At 51.6% G+C, this 14,590-nt stretch overlaps 6 protein-coding genes across 6 annotated transcripts; 4 read left to right on the plus strand and 2 right to left on the minus strand.

Annotated features, from left to right (window-relative positions):
* Nucleotides 1-411: 411 nt before the first annotated feature.
* NEUTE1DRAFT_103803 (uncharacterized protein) lies at nt 412-901 on the plus strand (the record flags this gene model as incomplete). Its single annotated transcript, XM_009856014.1, has 3 exons — nt 412-474; nt 695-805; nt 836-901. 3 exons carry the CDS (start codon nt 412-414, stop codon nt 899-901), a joined length of 240 nt encoding a protein of 79 aa, XP_009854316.1.
* A 3,521-nt stretch (nt 902-4,422) lies between these two features.
* Nucleotides 4,423-5,036, plus strand: NEUTE1DRAFT_140666 (uncharacterized protein; the record flags this gene model as incomplete). Its single annotated transcript, XM_009856015.1, has 2 exons — nt 4,423-4,609; nt 4,666-5,036. 2 exons carry the CDS (start codon nt 4,423-4,425, stop codon nt 5,034-5,036), a joined length of 558 nt encoding a protein of 185 aa, XP_009854317.1.
* Nucleotides 5,037-5,657: 621 nt separating this feature from the next.
* Nucleotides 5,658-10,128, minus strand: NEUTE1DRAFT_148701 (uncharacterized protein; the record flags this gene model as incomplete). The annotated part of the gene is made up of 9 exons (XM_009856016.1): nt 5,658-6,218; nt 6,287-6,805; nt 6,882-7,298; nt 7,361-7,949; nt 8,019-8,167; nt 8,239-8,414; nt 8,470-8,893; nt 8,948-8,987; nt 9,041-10,128. The coding sequence occupies 9 exons, from the start codon at nt 10,126-10,128 to the stop codon at nt 5,658-5,660; spliced, it is 3,963 nt and encodes a 1,320-aa protein (XP_009854318.1).
* Nucleotides 10,129-11,039: 911 nt separating this feature from the next.
* Nucleotides 11,040-11,310, plus strand: NEUTE1DRAFT_118146 (uncharacterized protein; the record flags this gene model as incomplete). Its single annotated transcript, XM_009856017.1, has 1 exon — nt 11,040-11,310. One exon carries the CDS (start codon nt 11,121-11,123, stop codon nt 11,298-11,300), a length of 180 nt encoding a protein of 59 aa, XP_009854319.1.
* Nucleotides 11,311-11,614: 304 nt separating this feature from the next.
* On the plus strand, nt 11,615-11,956 carry NEUTE1DRAFT_140668 (uncharacterized protein; the record flags this gene model as incomplete). The annotated part of the gene is made up of 1 exon (XM_009856018.1): nt 11,615-11,956. One exon carries the CDS (start codon nt 11,615-11,617, stop codon nt 11,954-11,956), a length of 342 nt encoding a protein of 113 aa, XP_009854320.1.
* A 526-nt stretch (nt 11,957-12,482) lies between these two features.
* Nucleotides 12,483-13,910, minus strand: NEUTE1DRAFT_148702 (uncharacterized protein; the record flags this gene model as incomplete). Its single annotated transcript, XM_009856019.1, has 3 exons — nt 12,483-13,073; nt 13,153-13,357; nt 13,418-13,910. The coding sequence occupies 3 exons, from the start codon at nt 13,908-13,910 to the stop codon at nt 12,611-12,613; spliced, it is 1,161 nt and encodes a 386-aa protein (XP_009854321.1).
* Between the last annotated feature and the right edge of the window lie 680 nt (nt 13,911-14,590).

A 14,590-nucleotide genomic window follows, 5' to 3' on the forward strand; every position in this document is an offset into this window, starting at 1 on the left:
GGCAGAAACAACCCAAGAGCTCATACATACAGAATCGAGGTTTAGATGTTGGTTAAGGGCGGTTTGAAGGGTATCAAATTGCAGGAAGTGAGAAATTGTTGTTGATTGAAGCAACAAAATGTTCGTTTGGTCGTGGCGCGCTTCACCGAACCCTTGTCCACAAACAGCAATAGGCGTGATGTACCCGTAGTCGACTTTTTAACTTTGTTTTATTGTTAAGTTGATGCTACCTCCATGTCACAAACAATCTGACAAAATCCCCATAAATGTCCCCTCCTGCCTCCGTTCACGTCCGGTGGTGTCAATCTAGAGTTATCCCCAAACCTCCTCCTACCGTGAATCACCGTAGCAGATAGTGGAAGCTGCACCTGGAGCTGTTTTCTTCACTGTCGGACGGCGTCTAATGACAAGATGGGTCGAGAAATTGAGCCATTCCTGAAGTTTTACTCACAGGAATTGATGCGTGGAATCAGCGTAGCGCGTAGTTCAATTGATTCAGCTATCTTGATGATGATGATGATCCTAGAGAGATAGGTTGAGATCTCTGCTAACCCAGTTGACGGGCTTTTCGTTGTAGCCTGTGCCAGAGTGGCACTGGGTAGCACCTTTCACTACGGGAAATCTCGCATCAGGAATAAGCGGAACCTTCGGTGCGGTATTTTTTTTTTTTTTTTTTTGCCAGTCGTTGTGTGAGGTGCTCTTCCAAAACTGCCCATCGCTACTAGGACCGGCATTCGTGAGGCTGTTCGTGCTGGAGCACCCGTTTGAGCCATCTCTGGGGTCCCCCTTCTGGAAGCTGGCGGAAGTACTCCACAGGAATGGCGGCGCGTAAAAGACCACGACACGGAGATGTACTGTTCTCCTGGTTGTTGCTCCGCTGAGACATGACGGGAAATCATGATGCAAGGCCACGGTGGCCGGCTTGGACGTAGGTGTCTCTTTGACAGTACGCGGGAGGTCTTGACATTGCTGCCCTGCATTTGTTAGCTTGTGTTAATGATGTCTGCAATGTGATGGGTTGTCTGGACACAGAAAAATGTAACTCACTCGAAGGAGGCGCCCCTCTTGACTGCTGGCGCTGTCGGTGGAGGACAACGATCTTCCAGTGGGCATATGCAAACACACGATCATGGCCTTCACTCCTCACGAGGCTTCGAGGCCTGTGCTTAACCGCGAGAAACTTCGAGGTCTGGAAGGTTGTGGTGTTGATGGCGGAAGGTTGTAACCAAATAACCAAAAAGAGCACTGGAGCTGATTCGTCCTTATTAGCCCATGCCAGAAGAAGGACCACAATAAAACTTGGAAGAGCGGAGCAAATTCTGCTACTCTACGCCGAATGGTATTTACGCAAGCAAATATAACCCCGTGTGTCGAGATGATTCAAGGACAGGGAACTGGAGACGGATCACAAGGCCGTGTGGATTTGCTCGAGAGCCTTCTTGTAGTCCTTGCGGGCGGGCATTTTGAGGATGTTTGCTGTGCTTGTCCAGAGGGTAATCGAAAAGTGAACTGAGATGTTGACGATAAACACATCGGTGTTGGGTAAGGGCGTCATTGCAGCCGACTGGTGGTGCCCGGTAGATTCGTGAGTGTCTGGTGAGCCGCAAAATAAGGGCTTGTACACCTAGAGGTAGGCACCACCAGACCACTCACATGAGATCCTTCCACTGCAACTGGCCGGAGTACTAGGTACTTTCCGTATCCGAGCTGATACCGGGTCGAAATCCTTCGCTCCCGTCTTTGCCAGCTGTCCCGGCGTGGTGGGAGGGCCGCCCGTGAGGTTCTGTGTGCTCTGTTCCCCCTCTGGGTAGCTCCTTCCCTGGCAGAAAGTATATGGGTTATGTCACTGGCTCGATTTCTCTGTAAAGCTCGGTTAGTTTAATGGCCAGAATATCGCTCCGTAAGACCGGATTGAGAATGGCACTCCCGGCAAGAGCGAAGACACGGGTTCAATTCCCGGACCGTCGCCGCATTCCCTTTTTTAGGTCCTTCGCTCTTCTTTTGGCTGCGCACTTCCTCCATGTTACCAAAAGAAGATCGAGTTTAGAATTGGAGACACTTTTGTGTTTCTTCTGCGGTGGTGATAATTCAGCTCTTTTTTTTTTTCTTCCGCGCTTGTATGGTGGATAGATTGAGTACATGTAACTCATCAAAGTAATATCTTGTTCCTTTGAAAACTTGAATGTAAACCTTACCTACCTACCTCTATCCGGAATCACGACTTCCCTTTCGTTCCCATTTCTTCTACTTCTGTTAATATCATGGATCCATACCTGTTTAGTACCAGGAGACCTCCAAGTCCTAGAGGTATGTGCGGACGTATACGAAAATAGGAGAAGGGAGATATATGAAAGGGAAGGTAGTCACCAAAAGTAATGAGCGTAGGCTGTCATGAACAGTCATGTTTTCTGAATTGATGAGTTGGAGGTGACCTCTCCAGGATGGGGAAACTCCCTGTCTGACTCGTTACCCATGGGCATTCATCTCTCCATGCCAAAGGCATGGACGGGCACAACCACCAACACCACCAACACAACCAATCCTAGGTACCCATACAACCGATTCAAATATGTTCATTCGACGTTATCTACGTGACGATGGCAACCGCTCTCGTTATGGTACTATGGCAGAAGTAAGCCTACGGTTTTGTCTGGCTATCAGTCTTCCTATCCAACTGGGCCTTCACTTTTCCTGAGGGCTGGACGGGCCTTTGGCCACTGTGGGTCTACTTTCTATTCCCATTTATTGTTGCTCCTTCTTTCTCCCGTCTTCTCCTATCTTCAACAGCTCATCTTGTCCTCTCAATCCTCTTTATTCTTCGCTAACCGGAAACAGACGCTACCTATCCCCGTTCCCATGCTTCACGGTTAGCCCCAAGAACAACCCGATCTTAGCTGGTACCGAAACGACTAGAAACGGAATAGCGAAATACCTAAAGTCGGACGCTCTGTTTTGGTTCGGAGTAACTAGAGGTACCCTCCCGCTGCCGGATAGGTATCACAACTTGAACCACGTATACGCCTCCATCCCTGATACCCCAGCACAACCAGAAGATGGCCAATTCGACTTCGTCACCCGAGATACCAGACCTTTCAATTACATGTTTCGTGCCTCTATAGTGCGCAGTCTTTGTATTCCAGCGCTCATGTTGTACTACTGTCTTGTTTCTTTTTCCCGTTGTTCTTTGCCTGTGATCGTTCTCTTCCTTCTTCCTCCTTCCTTCTTCCTTCTTAGATAAAAGGCAGGACATCGATCAATTCCGAACATATAATAGGGAGGTTATCACGATCGCCGTGCATGAAGATACCCATTGCTAATAAATGGGTATAGTCGAAGGGCTGGATGTAGCTGCTTCGGTTGGAACGGCCTTCTGATCCATGATACCGAGATGTTCGAGCATTTTTTTCAAAGGTAGGTACAGCGATCTCAGTGATCAGAAGGCCCATGGTATGTGAGTACACGGCCAGGACCTTGTGTGTCATTGGAACGTGGACTCGAAGTATACCAGTAAGGTGGAAGCCGCTTCCTTTTTGAGGTACCCCAGTATTATAATGCAAGAGGAGGAGGAAAGCTGGCCGAGTTTTCTGCCCTGGCGCTCGAGTAAATCACTGGCATCTGGTGTCATCTTCCTACCCGCCACTTCCGTCAGCTACAGAACGCAGGACGCAAGCCCGATCTAGGAGTACTTGAATAAGAAGCAGACTCTCACATGCCCAGTTGGACTTCTTACAAAAAACAGACAAGAGAGCCACCAGAAACAAGCGCAAAACACCTGATCCCTTGCAGAATCTGGCTTCGTGATGCGGTGGCTGCCCGCTCTCCGTTCTTGGAGGAGGAGAGCATGGTTTTTGATGTCAGCGCAGACTTGATACTTGGGGGAGTTGCCTACTAGGTAGTAGGTAGAGGTACCTTGCCCGCAATGTTTCATCCGATCTATGTTGGCCCCTCCCCCTTTCTACTCGCGTCTGGTTCAAACTTTTCCAGGGACTGAAATATCGCAAGTGTCTTGACGCGTCTCTTCCTTCAGTACTACAACTAACCACCAGCACCATACCCTCCAAACCTCGTTTCCCGCGGCTAAGCAAAGCCAACAAAGGTAAGAACGGGCTCTCTCGGGATATCTCTGGCTTGAACAGTCCATGTCATTTCTTTTAATGTTCACCTTCGATTATGTTGACAACATGCAACTTCGATTTCCATGGTTGTGCTGATCTCGACCATCACCTCACAATATTCTCACTCCTCCACCACAATATCCCATGATCATGTTTTCACAGACTTTTACTTCTACAAAGCTTGATCGATTGCCCCCAGACACTCGATAAAGAAAGACCGGAAGCGCTGACCTTTCTTATCCCAGCATTTACCATCATCACCAGCCTCTTCTCCTTTTCCGCCGGTCCCAACCTCCCGGCCATCACCATGGTCGCCGCTTTTGCCGCCGCCGCCAGAGAGTTCCTCCGGCTCACCCTTGGGGGAGCCACTCGTCTGGGGCGCCTGGCCCCTCAAATTTGGGGCATCATCGCCCAGAGGGTTCAGCCACTCACCACCACCATCACCACCACCACGGCCAACGCCGCCGCCGCCGTCGCTGCCGCTCCCGCTCCTGGTGCTCCCGCGGCCCCCTCCACCAGGCGCCCAGCCTAGCAAGCTGTGCCCTGGGAGGCGGGTCTGCGCCTCGCCGTCCTCGCACCCTGGTCTTTGCGGGTCCCAACGGTCCCAATCCTGGCCCCGGTCCTGGCCCCTCTTCTTCTCCCGGTTGGTCTGGCCGCTGCGCCTACCCCTCCCCCATCGCCTGCCTCGTCGCCTGCCTCGTCGCCTGCCTCGTCGCCTGCCCCTTCGCCGCCCGCCCTGTCACCGCCTGGCTCGCCTGGCTCGCCTGGTCGTTTTGCTCGCCGGGCTTCCCTCGCGCCCCTGCCAAGGCCAGGCCTCCGGCCGCCGCCCAACTCGCCGGTTCGGATTCCCTGGGCCGTGACCCTCGCTTCGCCACCATTCCGGCGGAGTACTTCCGCCAGCTTCCAGAGGTTGGACGCTGAGCGTTGACTGGAAGCAGTGGGCACCACGCGCCGTCGTTGGTTGCCAGGAAGAGGGATGGAAGCGGAGGATCATCCCAGTGTTGCTGAGGATGAGGGTTGGGATATGGGTTTGGGGGATGAAGAAGGGGATGGGGGGTGCATAGGGGCGTGGGGACAACAGGGTGGAGAGTTGGTATATGTAGGAAGGGGAGGAATAGTACATGTATGGGGAATGGGGATAATGGGTAAATGTAAGAAGTGGAGGATTCGAAGACATATCGGAGGTGGCTTGGGGCTTTAGGTGGTTGGCAAAAGTCCATGGGGACTGAGGGGACTGGATGAATTGACTGCTCTTTTGGGGGCCCGAAACTCCAGCTTCTTGATCAAATGCGTGCAAGACGCAGTATGATGTGCGATGTGACTGATGAGACAGACCTCCCTGAACCGCTACAACTTGTCTGACTCTTGAACCTTACACTCAACCAACTAACCCTCTTCGAATCGGTGCCTATGCGCCATCCACTGCAACAGATCCTAAGCCAAAGGTCCGCCCAAGACCGAAAGTGCAACAAAGCGTATCTCTAGCAACGCCCGCCGAAGTGGTTATAGTTTACAACTCCCTTGATAATCACTCTACCCCATTCAATACGGCAAGCCCCATTTCTCTCCCCGTTGGCCTGGCCCAGTCATCTCTCCCCTTCCATACCTTGTGTAGGCACCTGAATAATCCCCATTCTCGTAGAAAGTATGTGACCTTCGCCTCAGACTCTCAGACCTTCTCGGCACCACATACTCTATCTCCGGTTCTCCATAATCTTTTTCTTCTGGACCGCTCCCCAAGGCCATCTGACCTGGCTTATCAATCCACCACTTCTCTGTACCAGGCCTCAGTGAAGGAAGCTTGCCCTGAAAGCCGGATCCTGGCAAAGACGACATGCCACTTCCACTAATCCTGGATACCCAACGGAAGACTGCTCCAAGATCGCCGGTGAAAAGGAAGCCGAGGAAGAGAACGGCGGCAGTGACAGGAATGGCAACGGCCCAGTAAGCCCACTGCCCTACTTCCATGTCGCGGATGTCACTGGTGTTCATGCCGAAGATGCTTGAGACGGCCGAGAGAGGCAGAAAGATGATGGTGACTACCGTGAAGGCGTATATGAGACGTTCTTGGCGGTCCTTCTTGATGTCCACTTTGTTACGATTCTGAAAGAGAGCTTGTCAGTGCTTGGGCTGAGTACATCACTTATAAGCGACAAGGAAAGAAACCATACCATAACCCTCAGCTGTTTGGAGTGAAGCTCGTACTCCTCAAACTCCCGCTCGCGCTGGTCAAGTTGCAGGATACACTCGTTGAGGAATAGTTGACGGAAGCCACCTGGATCTCGTGCAGAGAGCTGCTTCGATTCCACTGCCATCGAGCCGGTAACCTCTTCGTCGTAGAAAGGTGGAGGCTCGTAGTACTGTCCTTGTCCCTGTTGCCCATAGCCGTGCGCCGACCTCACTTGTGGTTGTTCGTAATGATTGTACTGCCTATGCATATGTGGGACCGACTGAGCCCCTCTCGGTGCTCCTGAGTAGTATACCGGGTGTGATGGGCCTTGTATGGGTGCCGCCCGCGAACGGGCCGCTGCTGGCATTCTGTAGGCAGACTGTTGGCTGTATCGTTCCAGACGCTCGAAGATGTCGCGTTGCGACCTGACAGTCTTCTGTACTACCAATAGTTCTTGGTCAAGAAGGTCGAGGCGCTGTTCGTGTGATCGGTCAGACTGCTTGCCGGTGATGTCTGATTCCTGGGTATTGAAGTGGTCTGAGTTAGCCACTACTGCAAGCCAGTACACCACCGGATGTTCTGCTTTTGGCACTTACAATGGCACTCAAATACGCCGAATATGTCTGGCTGATATTCGGCAGACCGGGGGTAACGTCTGTGAGAAGCTTCATGCTTATTAAGGAGACTAGCTCTTGGGGAAGAACGACGGAATTCTCCAGCAGAGGCTTCTTAGCCATGTCTTTGACAATGGCGTTGAGTCCTTGGCTGATAAGAGGTTTTGTATGGAGATCCAGGAAGGTGGATGCTCTCTCCGGATCCGTTGACATGTAAGAAAGGCCCAGAAGAAGATGGAGCCAGCCATCAATTAGTTGGTCAGGCACATGGATTTGGACACGATCCGAATGTTGCGCATGCATGAACGTTTCCGTAAAGTAGAGTATCATGACGGCAAGCTCTTTGAGCACAGCTCGTAGCTGGTATCGATCGTCGGCCACGCCCTCGTCATCGTGCTGCTACGATTACCATCAGTATATTGCTTCTAAAACGGCAGGCGCCATTTCAGCTTGAAACATACCTTAACTTGGTCCTTCACGGCACCCCAAAACTTGGCCGCCATTGAGGTTTCAGTTGTGACGGGAAAAAAGAATTTGAAAATCATGTCGGCCAAGTTGAATATGTCGGCTCGTATTTCGTAGTCCTGCGGGTTGGATGAGCGTATTCTCCTTTCAGGGTGGACGATCTCTAGCTCCTCCTGTTTAAGCATATGATAAATTGAGAGTCGGCTGGCGCTTGGGCAGCGTTTATATGCCCGTTGGTCGCTGACGCTTGTCTCGTGCAACAGGATTGTTTCTATCTCGTGGAGGCGCTCTTCGAATTTGGCTTCGTCAATCGTATCGTTTTGGGCCATCGAAACGTCGTCGAGGCACGTGAAAAGTGCAAAAGAGGAACTCGGGGGTGGCTGCGAGATTTTTGGAGACCCGGACGTTGTTGTCTTTGTAGGAGGCCGTACGTATTTCGCTTTCCGTGCCTTCTCATCCTGGGTTTCTTGCTTGGCGTTGGTCCCCTCGCTATCTTTGGGCTCTTCTATTGTAGTCCCTTCGGTCTGTTTGGCTTGGGGCTGAATTGGCACGAGTCGCCCTGGTGTCGGAAGCTTAGGCGTCGCCCTGTGATTGCTCAGTTAGTGGCAGTTCGTTTTTCGTCGGTAATAATACCGAGTAAGTAGAGGAACGCACCCAAGCTCGAGATCAAATGAGATCGTGTGTGAGTGTTTCTGACTTGCTGATGTCCAGATCTTGGGCCAATCCTCCGGGCAGATCACACGCTTGTTGCGGTAGAAGCTCAGAGGCAGATGCCAGAACTCCCAGAAATGGGAAATGAAGTCCTTGAAGCAAGTCCAATAGTCAGCGACCAGGAAACAAAGATGGGTTTGTTTTGTACAATCGCCACACTCACAAACCATGTTTGGCAATCCTTTACCGGCAAAGTCCACATAACATTACCCCCGAACCGGACCCAGAACTTTTGCTGGGATTGCTGCTCAGAGAGATTACTCAGAGACTTGACTGACTTCGTAATCGAGTCGCCGTATAGAACATCTTCGGACATTCTGCCGTACGTGATCACAAATGCTAGAGAGCGTATGTCAATAAGAGCCGTTTAGGCAGCACCGTACCCGATACATACAGTTGTTGATGATGATGCACCAAAGCTGCGAAATGTGAAAACAGAGGCCTGGGCCGGCCTGAGCAACTTGTCGCACTGCTTGTTGCATGTCGCGTTCTTTGGCAGTCCGAGAAAATTGTGCCTGTAACAAGGTCTGGGTCGGAAATGCTGATGAGTTTCCGGCGCCGGAGAGAAGGCCAGAGTATGGCTCGAGGCTGAAGTATGGCAGACAAATCCAGGTTACACTTCTGGTAGTTCGACTTTGCCCTCCGACACCACTGTCATGAGGTAGGACATAGTCGAGACAGCCCGGTTCCATGTGCTGTACCGGCTTCCCTGTTGAAGTCTGAATAAACTTGACGGACGACTGTTTGAGACGGAGGAGCATATCATTGACAGCCTTCCTTTCGATGCCCGTCAGGACGGAGAGGCGCGCGATCTGGGTCTGATCCTTCTGTTAGCCGAAATTTGCGTGACTTCTCATCCAGCAAGTGCTTACAGAAAGGTCTTCCAGGGACATTGATGGTCGAGTAAGATGCCTATCAGCAATGATTAGCCCAATTCGCTAGATATTAGGGAGCAGATACCTTACATCCAACGATACAGTGGCTGAAGGTGCCGTAGCTGGGCTGGGTTTGCGGCTATCAGCAAGTCTGCTGAGTGGTGGCCTTCCGCAGCTGTGTATCCTTTGCCAGTATAGGACGAAGCAAGAATGTGGGCGACTTCGGAACTCTGATCGTCTTTTGGCGATGGTTGGCTCGGCGTCGCATCCGGGTCCTCGCTCTGCTCCCCGTCTGCTGAACCCCCAACCGATGCCGTCCTTGCTGCCCGGAATGAAGCAGCGAAGGAGTAGGCAGACGACCCAGACTCTTCGGTTACTAGAGCTGGCGTAGCCCTGAATCTTGAAGACCCGTAGCTTCTGACAGTAGAGGCTCCTCGCGTAGGCCTGTAGGTACTCTCCACAGTAGAGTTGGATCGTAACTCGTCGCTTCGATCCCCATCCGAGTCGTCGTCTTCTGCGCCAGGAGACAAGGCCTCTGCAGAAGGAGCATGTGACTGTTGCGGTGGGGGGTACTCCTCGACATGATGGAGGATGTCGTCGTCGCTGTCCTGCTCGAACTTGACGGTCTTGTGTCGACGCTTGTTTTTGCGTCTACTTGGAGAAGACGCAGGTGTCGGTGATGCTGAGCGTCTGATGTTTCTTCTCACGGGCTGATGGATGGGCCGAGAGAGGGTGTCTCCCGGTCCGTAATAGCCGCCTGGTGGTGTTACCCAAGTGTCATAGGGAGCGACTAAAGGTACGGGTGGTCTCTGCTGGCCTGGCTGGATGTACTCGTTATACGGCTCGAAATGGACTTGATGGGCTGCGCGGGTTGCTCCGGTAGGGACAGATGGTGGAGGATAAACGACTGGAGGCTGATGAATGGGATAGTACGGGACTGAATAGGGCATCATGTAAGGGTTGTATCCGGACGATTGGGGGTATGCTGGCTGAGGTGCTTCCCGGGGCCATGATGGCGCCCGTGCTGGTTGGGATGAATCATCGAAGGTTTTTTGTTGTTGTTGTTGTTGTTGTTGTTGATGCGGCTGCTCTGGAAAGGTGTGACTGCGGCGGGGAGGTAAGGGCCATGTCGGAGGATCTTCATCGCGAGGACCTGGAGCTGGTGGAGGTTGCGACATGTTGGTGCGGCAGCATGCAGAACAATGGCATTGTGCTGCAGCGAGCCCTTCCCTCGAGGTGTGAAGGCCGTTGAACGCACCGAGGGTCGCGCAGATGTCAAATATTGAAGATGGGCCGGTGTTGACATTTCAAATTTGAGTGAGCTGAACATTGTGTGACCCAAAATCCTCATCCATCCCATGCAACAGCTAGTGCTGCGCCAAGCAAAGGATGCAGCTGACAGCATCCGCGATCCCAGCCAATGGGTTGCACTTCCTCCAATTGTTCAACTGATGTGCTTCCCCAACCACCCGGAAACCTATGCTCGAATTGAAGAGCTGAAGATTCGGAGGTTCAATCATCGATTCTGGATGAAGTTTGACGTGTTGGTTGCGCAGTCGAGGTAGACTTCACCAGTGGAAAGCACCCAGCAGATTGTGCCCTGTCGGCGGTTTCGCGCGAGAGTTGCGCTAAGAAAATGGGTCGATCAGGTTTGTACAAGAAATGGGAAGATCCAAATCAATACTCCGGGAGTGCTGACCCAGTTTACGTCCCAAACATATTTTCAATATCGAATTAACGGTTGAATGATTTTCGAGCCTCACCCAAAGAGATTGGTGAGACTTTTTCCTAAACAAAGTCGAGTTGTGAGGTGCTTCTGTTTGAGTGTCTCCGGCAAGTGCAACGATCATGTCAAATTTCTGTCCCCACTTTGGCGACTGGTGCCCTGCGCAACACCATGCCCTGCGCAACGACGGATCACCATCTGCTGGATGACCATATCGCGTAGCCAAAGTAGCCGAGTATGCTTTATTATCACCATGAAAAGACTTGTCATTCCCATGTACTTTTGTGCACTTCACGAGGGTACTTGTAACCTAGTTTTTGTTCGGTTTCAAGAGTACCGCGTATCCCTCAGAGGACAGAATGACGGAACTGAACGAAGTACAGAAGGAAACAAACTGATCCGCTTGAATTATCAGAGCAAAGTGTGGAGGATTAGGTAAGGACAATGCAGGAGTGGATTGTTGAAACTGCTCTGTTCGTTAATGGTGTGGGAAGTCGCGACGGAGGCTCATGTGAAGGGAGAGACCTGGTGCAAGCCATACAACCGATGGAAGACGTGAATGCGATGAAGGATGGCAAGAATCCATATGCAGTTCTTGGGTTAGCGATGACAGAAAATTTGTGAAACATGGAATATATAGACATTTGCTTTGTGGAGGTTGTATCGTTGATCGCAAGTCGCCACAATGGCCATTGTTTGACTCGATGTCAGTGTGTTGAAGACAGCGAGGCGTTGCAAAGCTAAACACCAAATTCAAAGAAGGAACCCTCGAAGTTGCAGTGCGAGATTGAGCTATAATACTTCATTCTGGGAAATCACGGGAGACGGGAGGGAGAGAAACCTCCGGTCGGGAAGGCACCAACCTCGGGGAACCCGCGAAGACGGAAGGCGCCAACCAACAGGAAGGAACGATGGGAGACGACGAAGCAGTCAACACCATGGCAGCAATACAGGCAAGAAAGTCACGGCCAAGCACCATCAGCAGCCTCACCCAAACTGAACCGACGGCAAGAAACCACCAAGCTTCCCGCTCGACCATGCCTCTCCCATCAGCCCACGAGCTTCACCTCCGAGCCCAATACAGGCCTCCTCCACCAGCTCACCATCACCGTCCCACTCAAATACCAACTCGCCAAGCCTTCATCCTCAATCATCACCAGCACGAGTACTGGCTCCCATACCCACGCCCGCGCTCACCCCTAACCCTCTCCACCTCTGTCTCCTCGCCCTCCTCCTCCTCCTCCTCCTCTTCCTCTTCCTCCTCCTCCCCAAGCCCTTGAATCACGGTATTTGTATTAGGTCTTTGTGCACATAATACAACAACAAGACCAACTGCGCGGTTGGCTCAGTCGGTAGAGCGTTAGCCCGTTCACAAGTGATCGTACCGAGGGCCCTATATACTCGCTACAAGTGTAGTATGGGAGTGGCGCAAGGGGGGTCACGAACGATAGGCTAGAGGTCACAGGTTCGAGTCCTGTACCGCGTATTCCTCATTTTTTTGCTGGGTTTTCTTCATGTTTTCTTCGTATTCTTCTTTTTGGCCGTTGCCGCGGTCCAGGTCGAGGACAAGAGGTCGCTGGGCAGGTGGGAGCGAGGCTCGACAGCTAGTTTGGAGATTGTTGGGATTATCAGTCTAGAGTTGATGAAGAGCGGGCTTATTTGGAGTCTTGTGGGGCTGTTGATTCTGTGATTGAAATATTCTGCAGCTGTGATGATGATAGTTGGGATGATATGCGCAAAGTTGCACATGGAGCGGTCGGTGACTTGCTCGTAGGCAAAGGAGTGAACACATTACAATGTGAATAGTAGGCACCATCAGCATTAAGGCTCTATGTATATCCTGAATCCAAGCATAGTTTTCATTTGTGCAGTTTCATCACCCATCTCGTGCAATGCGTATCTGTGCCGAACTACCCCGAGCGACATCCCGACATCTAACCGCCCAACGGTTTCCTCCCATACACAGTAATGAAAGGAAAGTACGTATGAATACTCCCATCCATCACAGCCTTCCTCACTTCAACCAGGAACGACTCGATCTCCGTCGGCGTCAACCCTGCAGCCTGAAACGGCCTGCTGCACAGTCCCGTCATGCCATCCATGATCGACGTCCGCCAAAACAGACCGCAAAGTCGGAGATTCTTATCCGCCGGCCAGAGCCCGAGGGGCAACTTCTTCGTAATCTCGGTAACATTCTCAAAGCCGGCCTCGCGCAACTCCTGAGAAGTCTTTTGGATGGCGCTTATGTCGGCGCCCATGGCTTGGAGGCCGGCTCCAAGGAGCTTGAGGGCGTCGCGGACGGCATATGGAGTATCTGGTGTGAGGGTGTGATCGTCGCAACTTGGATTACTGACATCGATCTCTTGGATTTCAAAGTAGCCGCCTGGCTTGAGGTGTCTAAGGTTGACTTGGTTAGATGATCGCCAGTTACACGAGATCGAGAGATGGAAGAAGGGAGAGAATGAGCGAGACTTACCGCATTACACGTTGCATAAGTGATTTTCTGTCTTTGAGGGTGTGTAGTGCAAAGCGCAGATGGATGTAATCGTACTTGTTCACCGGGTCCACCCACTCGTCTTCAAAGTCGTCGACGTAGAAGCGCACGTTTTCCGGAACAAAGCTGGGCTGGATGGGTGATAGGTCAACTCCCGTGATGACTGCGTCCGGATAGCTTTCAGCCACTGTCGGGTTGGTGTTAGCAAGCGAATTTCGAGTGCCTGGGTAAATCGCCAATTCCTTACATTGCATAGGCCATATTCCGGTACCAGTACCCAAGTCAAGGACCTGTCCACCCTTTTCCAATGCCTCCTCAACAGGAGCAAAGAAGTATCGACCGTCACAGAGCATAACTGACATGGTATGCTTGATTTCCTCACGAGATTGCTCCGTCTCATCGTTGGGGTAGGCGTATTTACCCGCATGGTAAGCATGATATCTCAAGCCACACTCATACACATGGCCACGGATCGAGTCGGCAATGGAGCTCGAATAATCCATCCCATCCGGGTCGTCAAACTCAAATAGAGAATCGCCATTTCCAAAGTCTTGGGGAGTAGTTTCAGACAGATGTTTCGGGAATGAGGGTCCGGTCTGTGCTTTGGAGCTCGCCAGTCCAGCAGCTGTCCAAAAGTCGTGTTCTGGTGTTGAGCTTGGCGTGATGTATTGTGAAGCTGCTGGAGCGGAGCCAGAGGAGAGATGTGCTGAAGAACTTGAATCCTCCTTTCTGGAGTCCATGATTGCGGCAAGTGGGGGGAAAGCTTGGTGGTTGAACGATGAGGAGGAAGGGGTCATTGGCGTCAATGAACGAGAGGGAACCCGTCTGACTTAAGTATGTTGAATCATCCATGTAGAGCCAACCTTGAACCCCAACCTAACGATGCGTGGAGAGTCGCACATCGTCGGCTCAAGCATGGTACGATGTTTTTTGGGATGCAAAATACTACATAAGTTTGGAAAGCGAGCGAGGGGACAGAATATCGCAATGCCAAATTTGGTGACTACCCTGTAGTTGCATGGCTTCTTGATTGGGCAATTTTTACTAGAGTCCGCTCCTGACCACACCTCGGGGTCGGGAGCCAGGGACAACTAAGCGACTGCAGATACTGTGTAGTGTACAGTGTAGCATCATGAACATGACTGAAGCTAGCTACGACATCGGAACGTATCCCGACGTAGCTTTTGAGTTCGGAGAGGTTACACCGGGTAATTGGGACGGAGGATGATGCCTTGAACCCCGGGAAAATGGAATGGCACATCAGGAAATTCAAAGTGACGGACACTTGCCTTCTTTCACGTGTTTTGAAGTGCTCTTTTTTTTTTTTTTTTTTTTTTTTTTTTTCCTGAGAGGAAGGCAGAGTAAAGGACCTGGTTGAAGCGCAAGGCAAGCCGGCGGCTTCGCTCATGATTTTCGACTG

Source organism: Neurospora tetrasperma (genome assembly GCF_000213175.1).
Source record: "Neurospora tetrasperma FGSC 2508 unplaced genomic scaffold NEUTE1scaffold_6, whole genome shotgun sequence".
Lineage (NCBI taxonomy): Eukaryota > Fungi > Ascomycota > Sordariomycetes > Sordariales > Sordariaceae > Neurospora > Neurospora tetrasperma.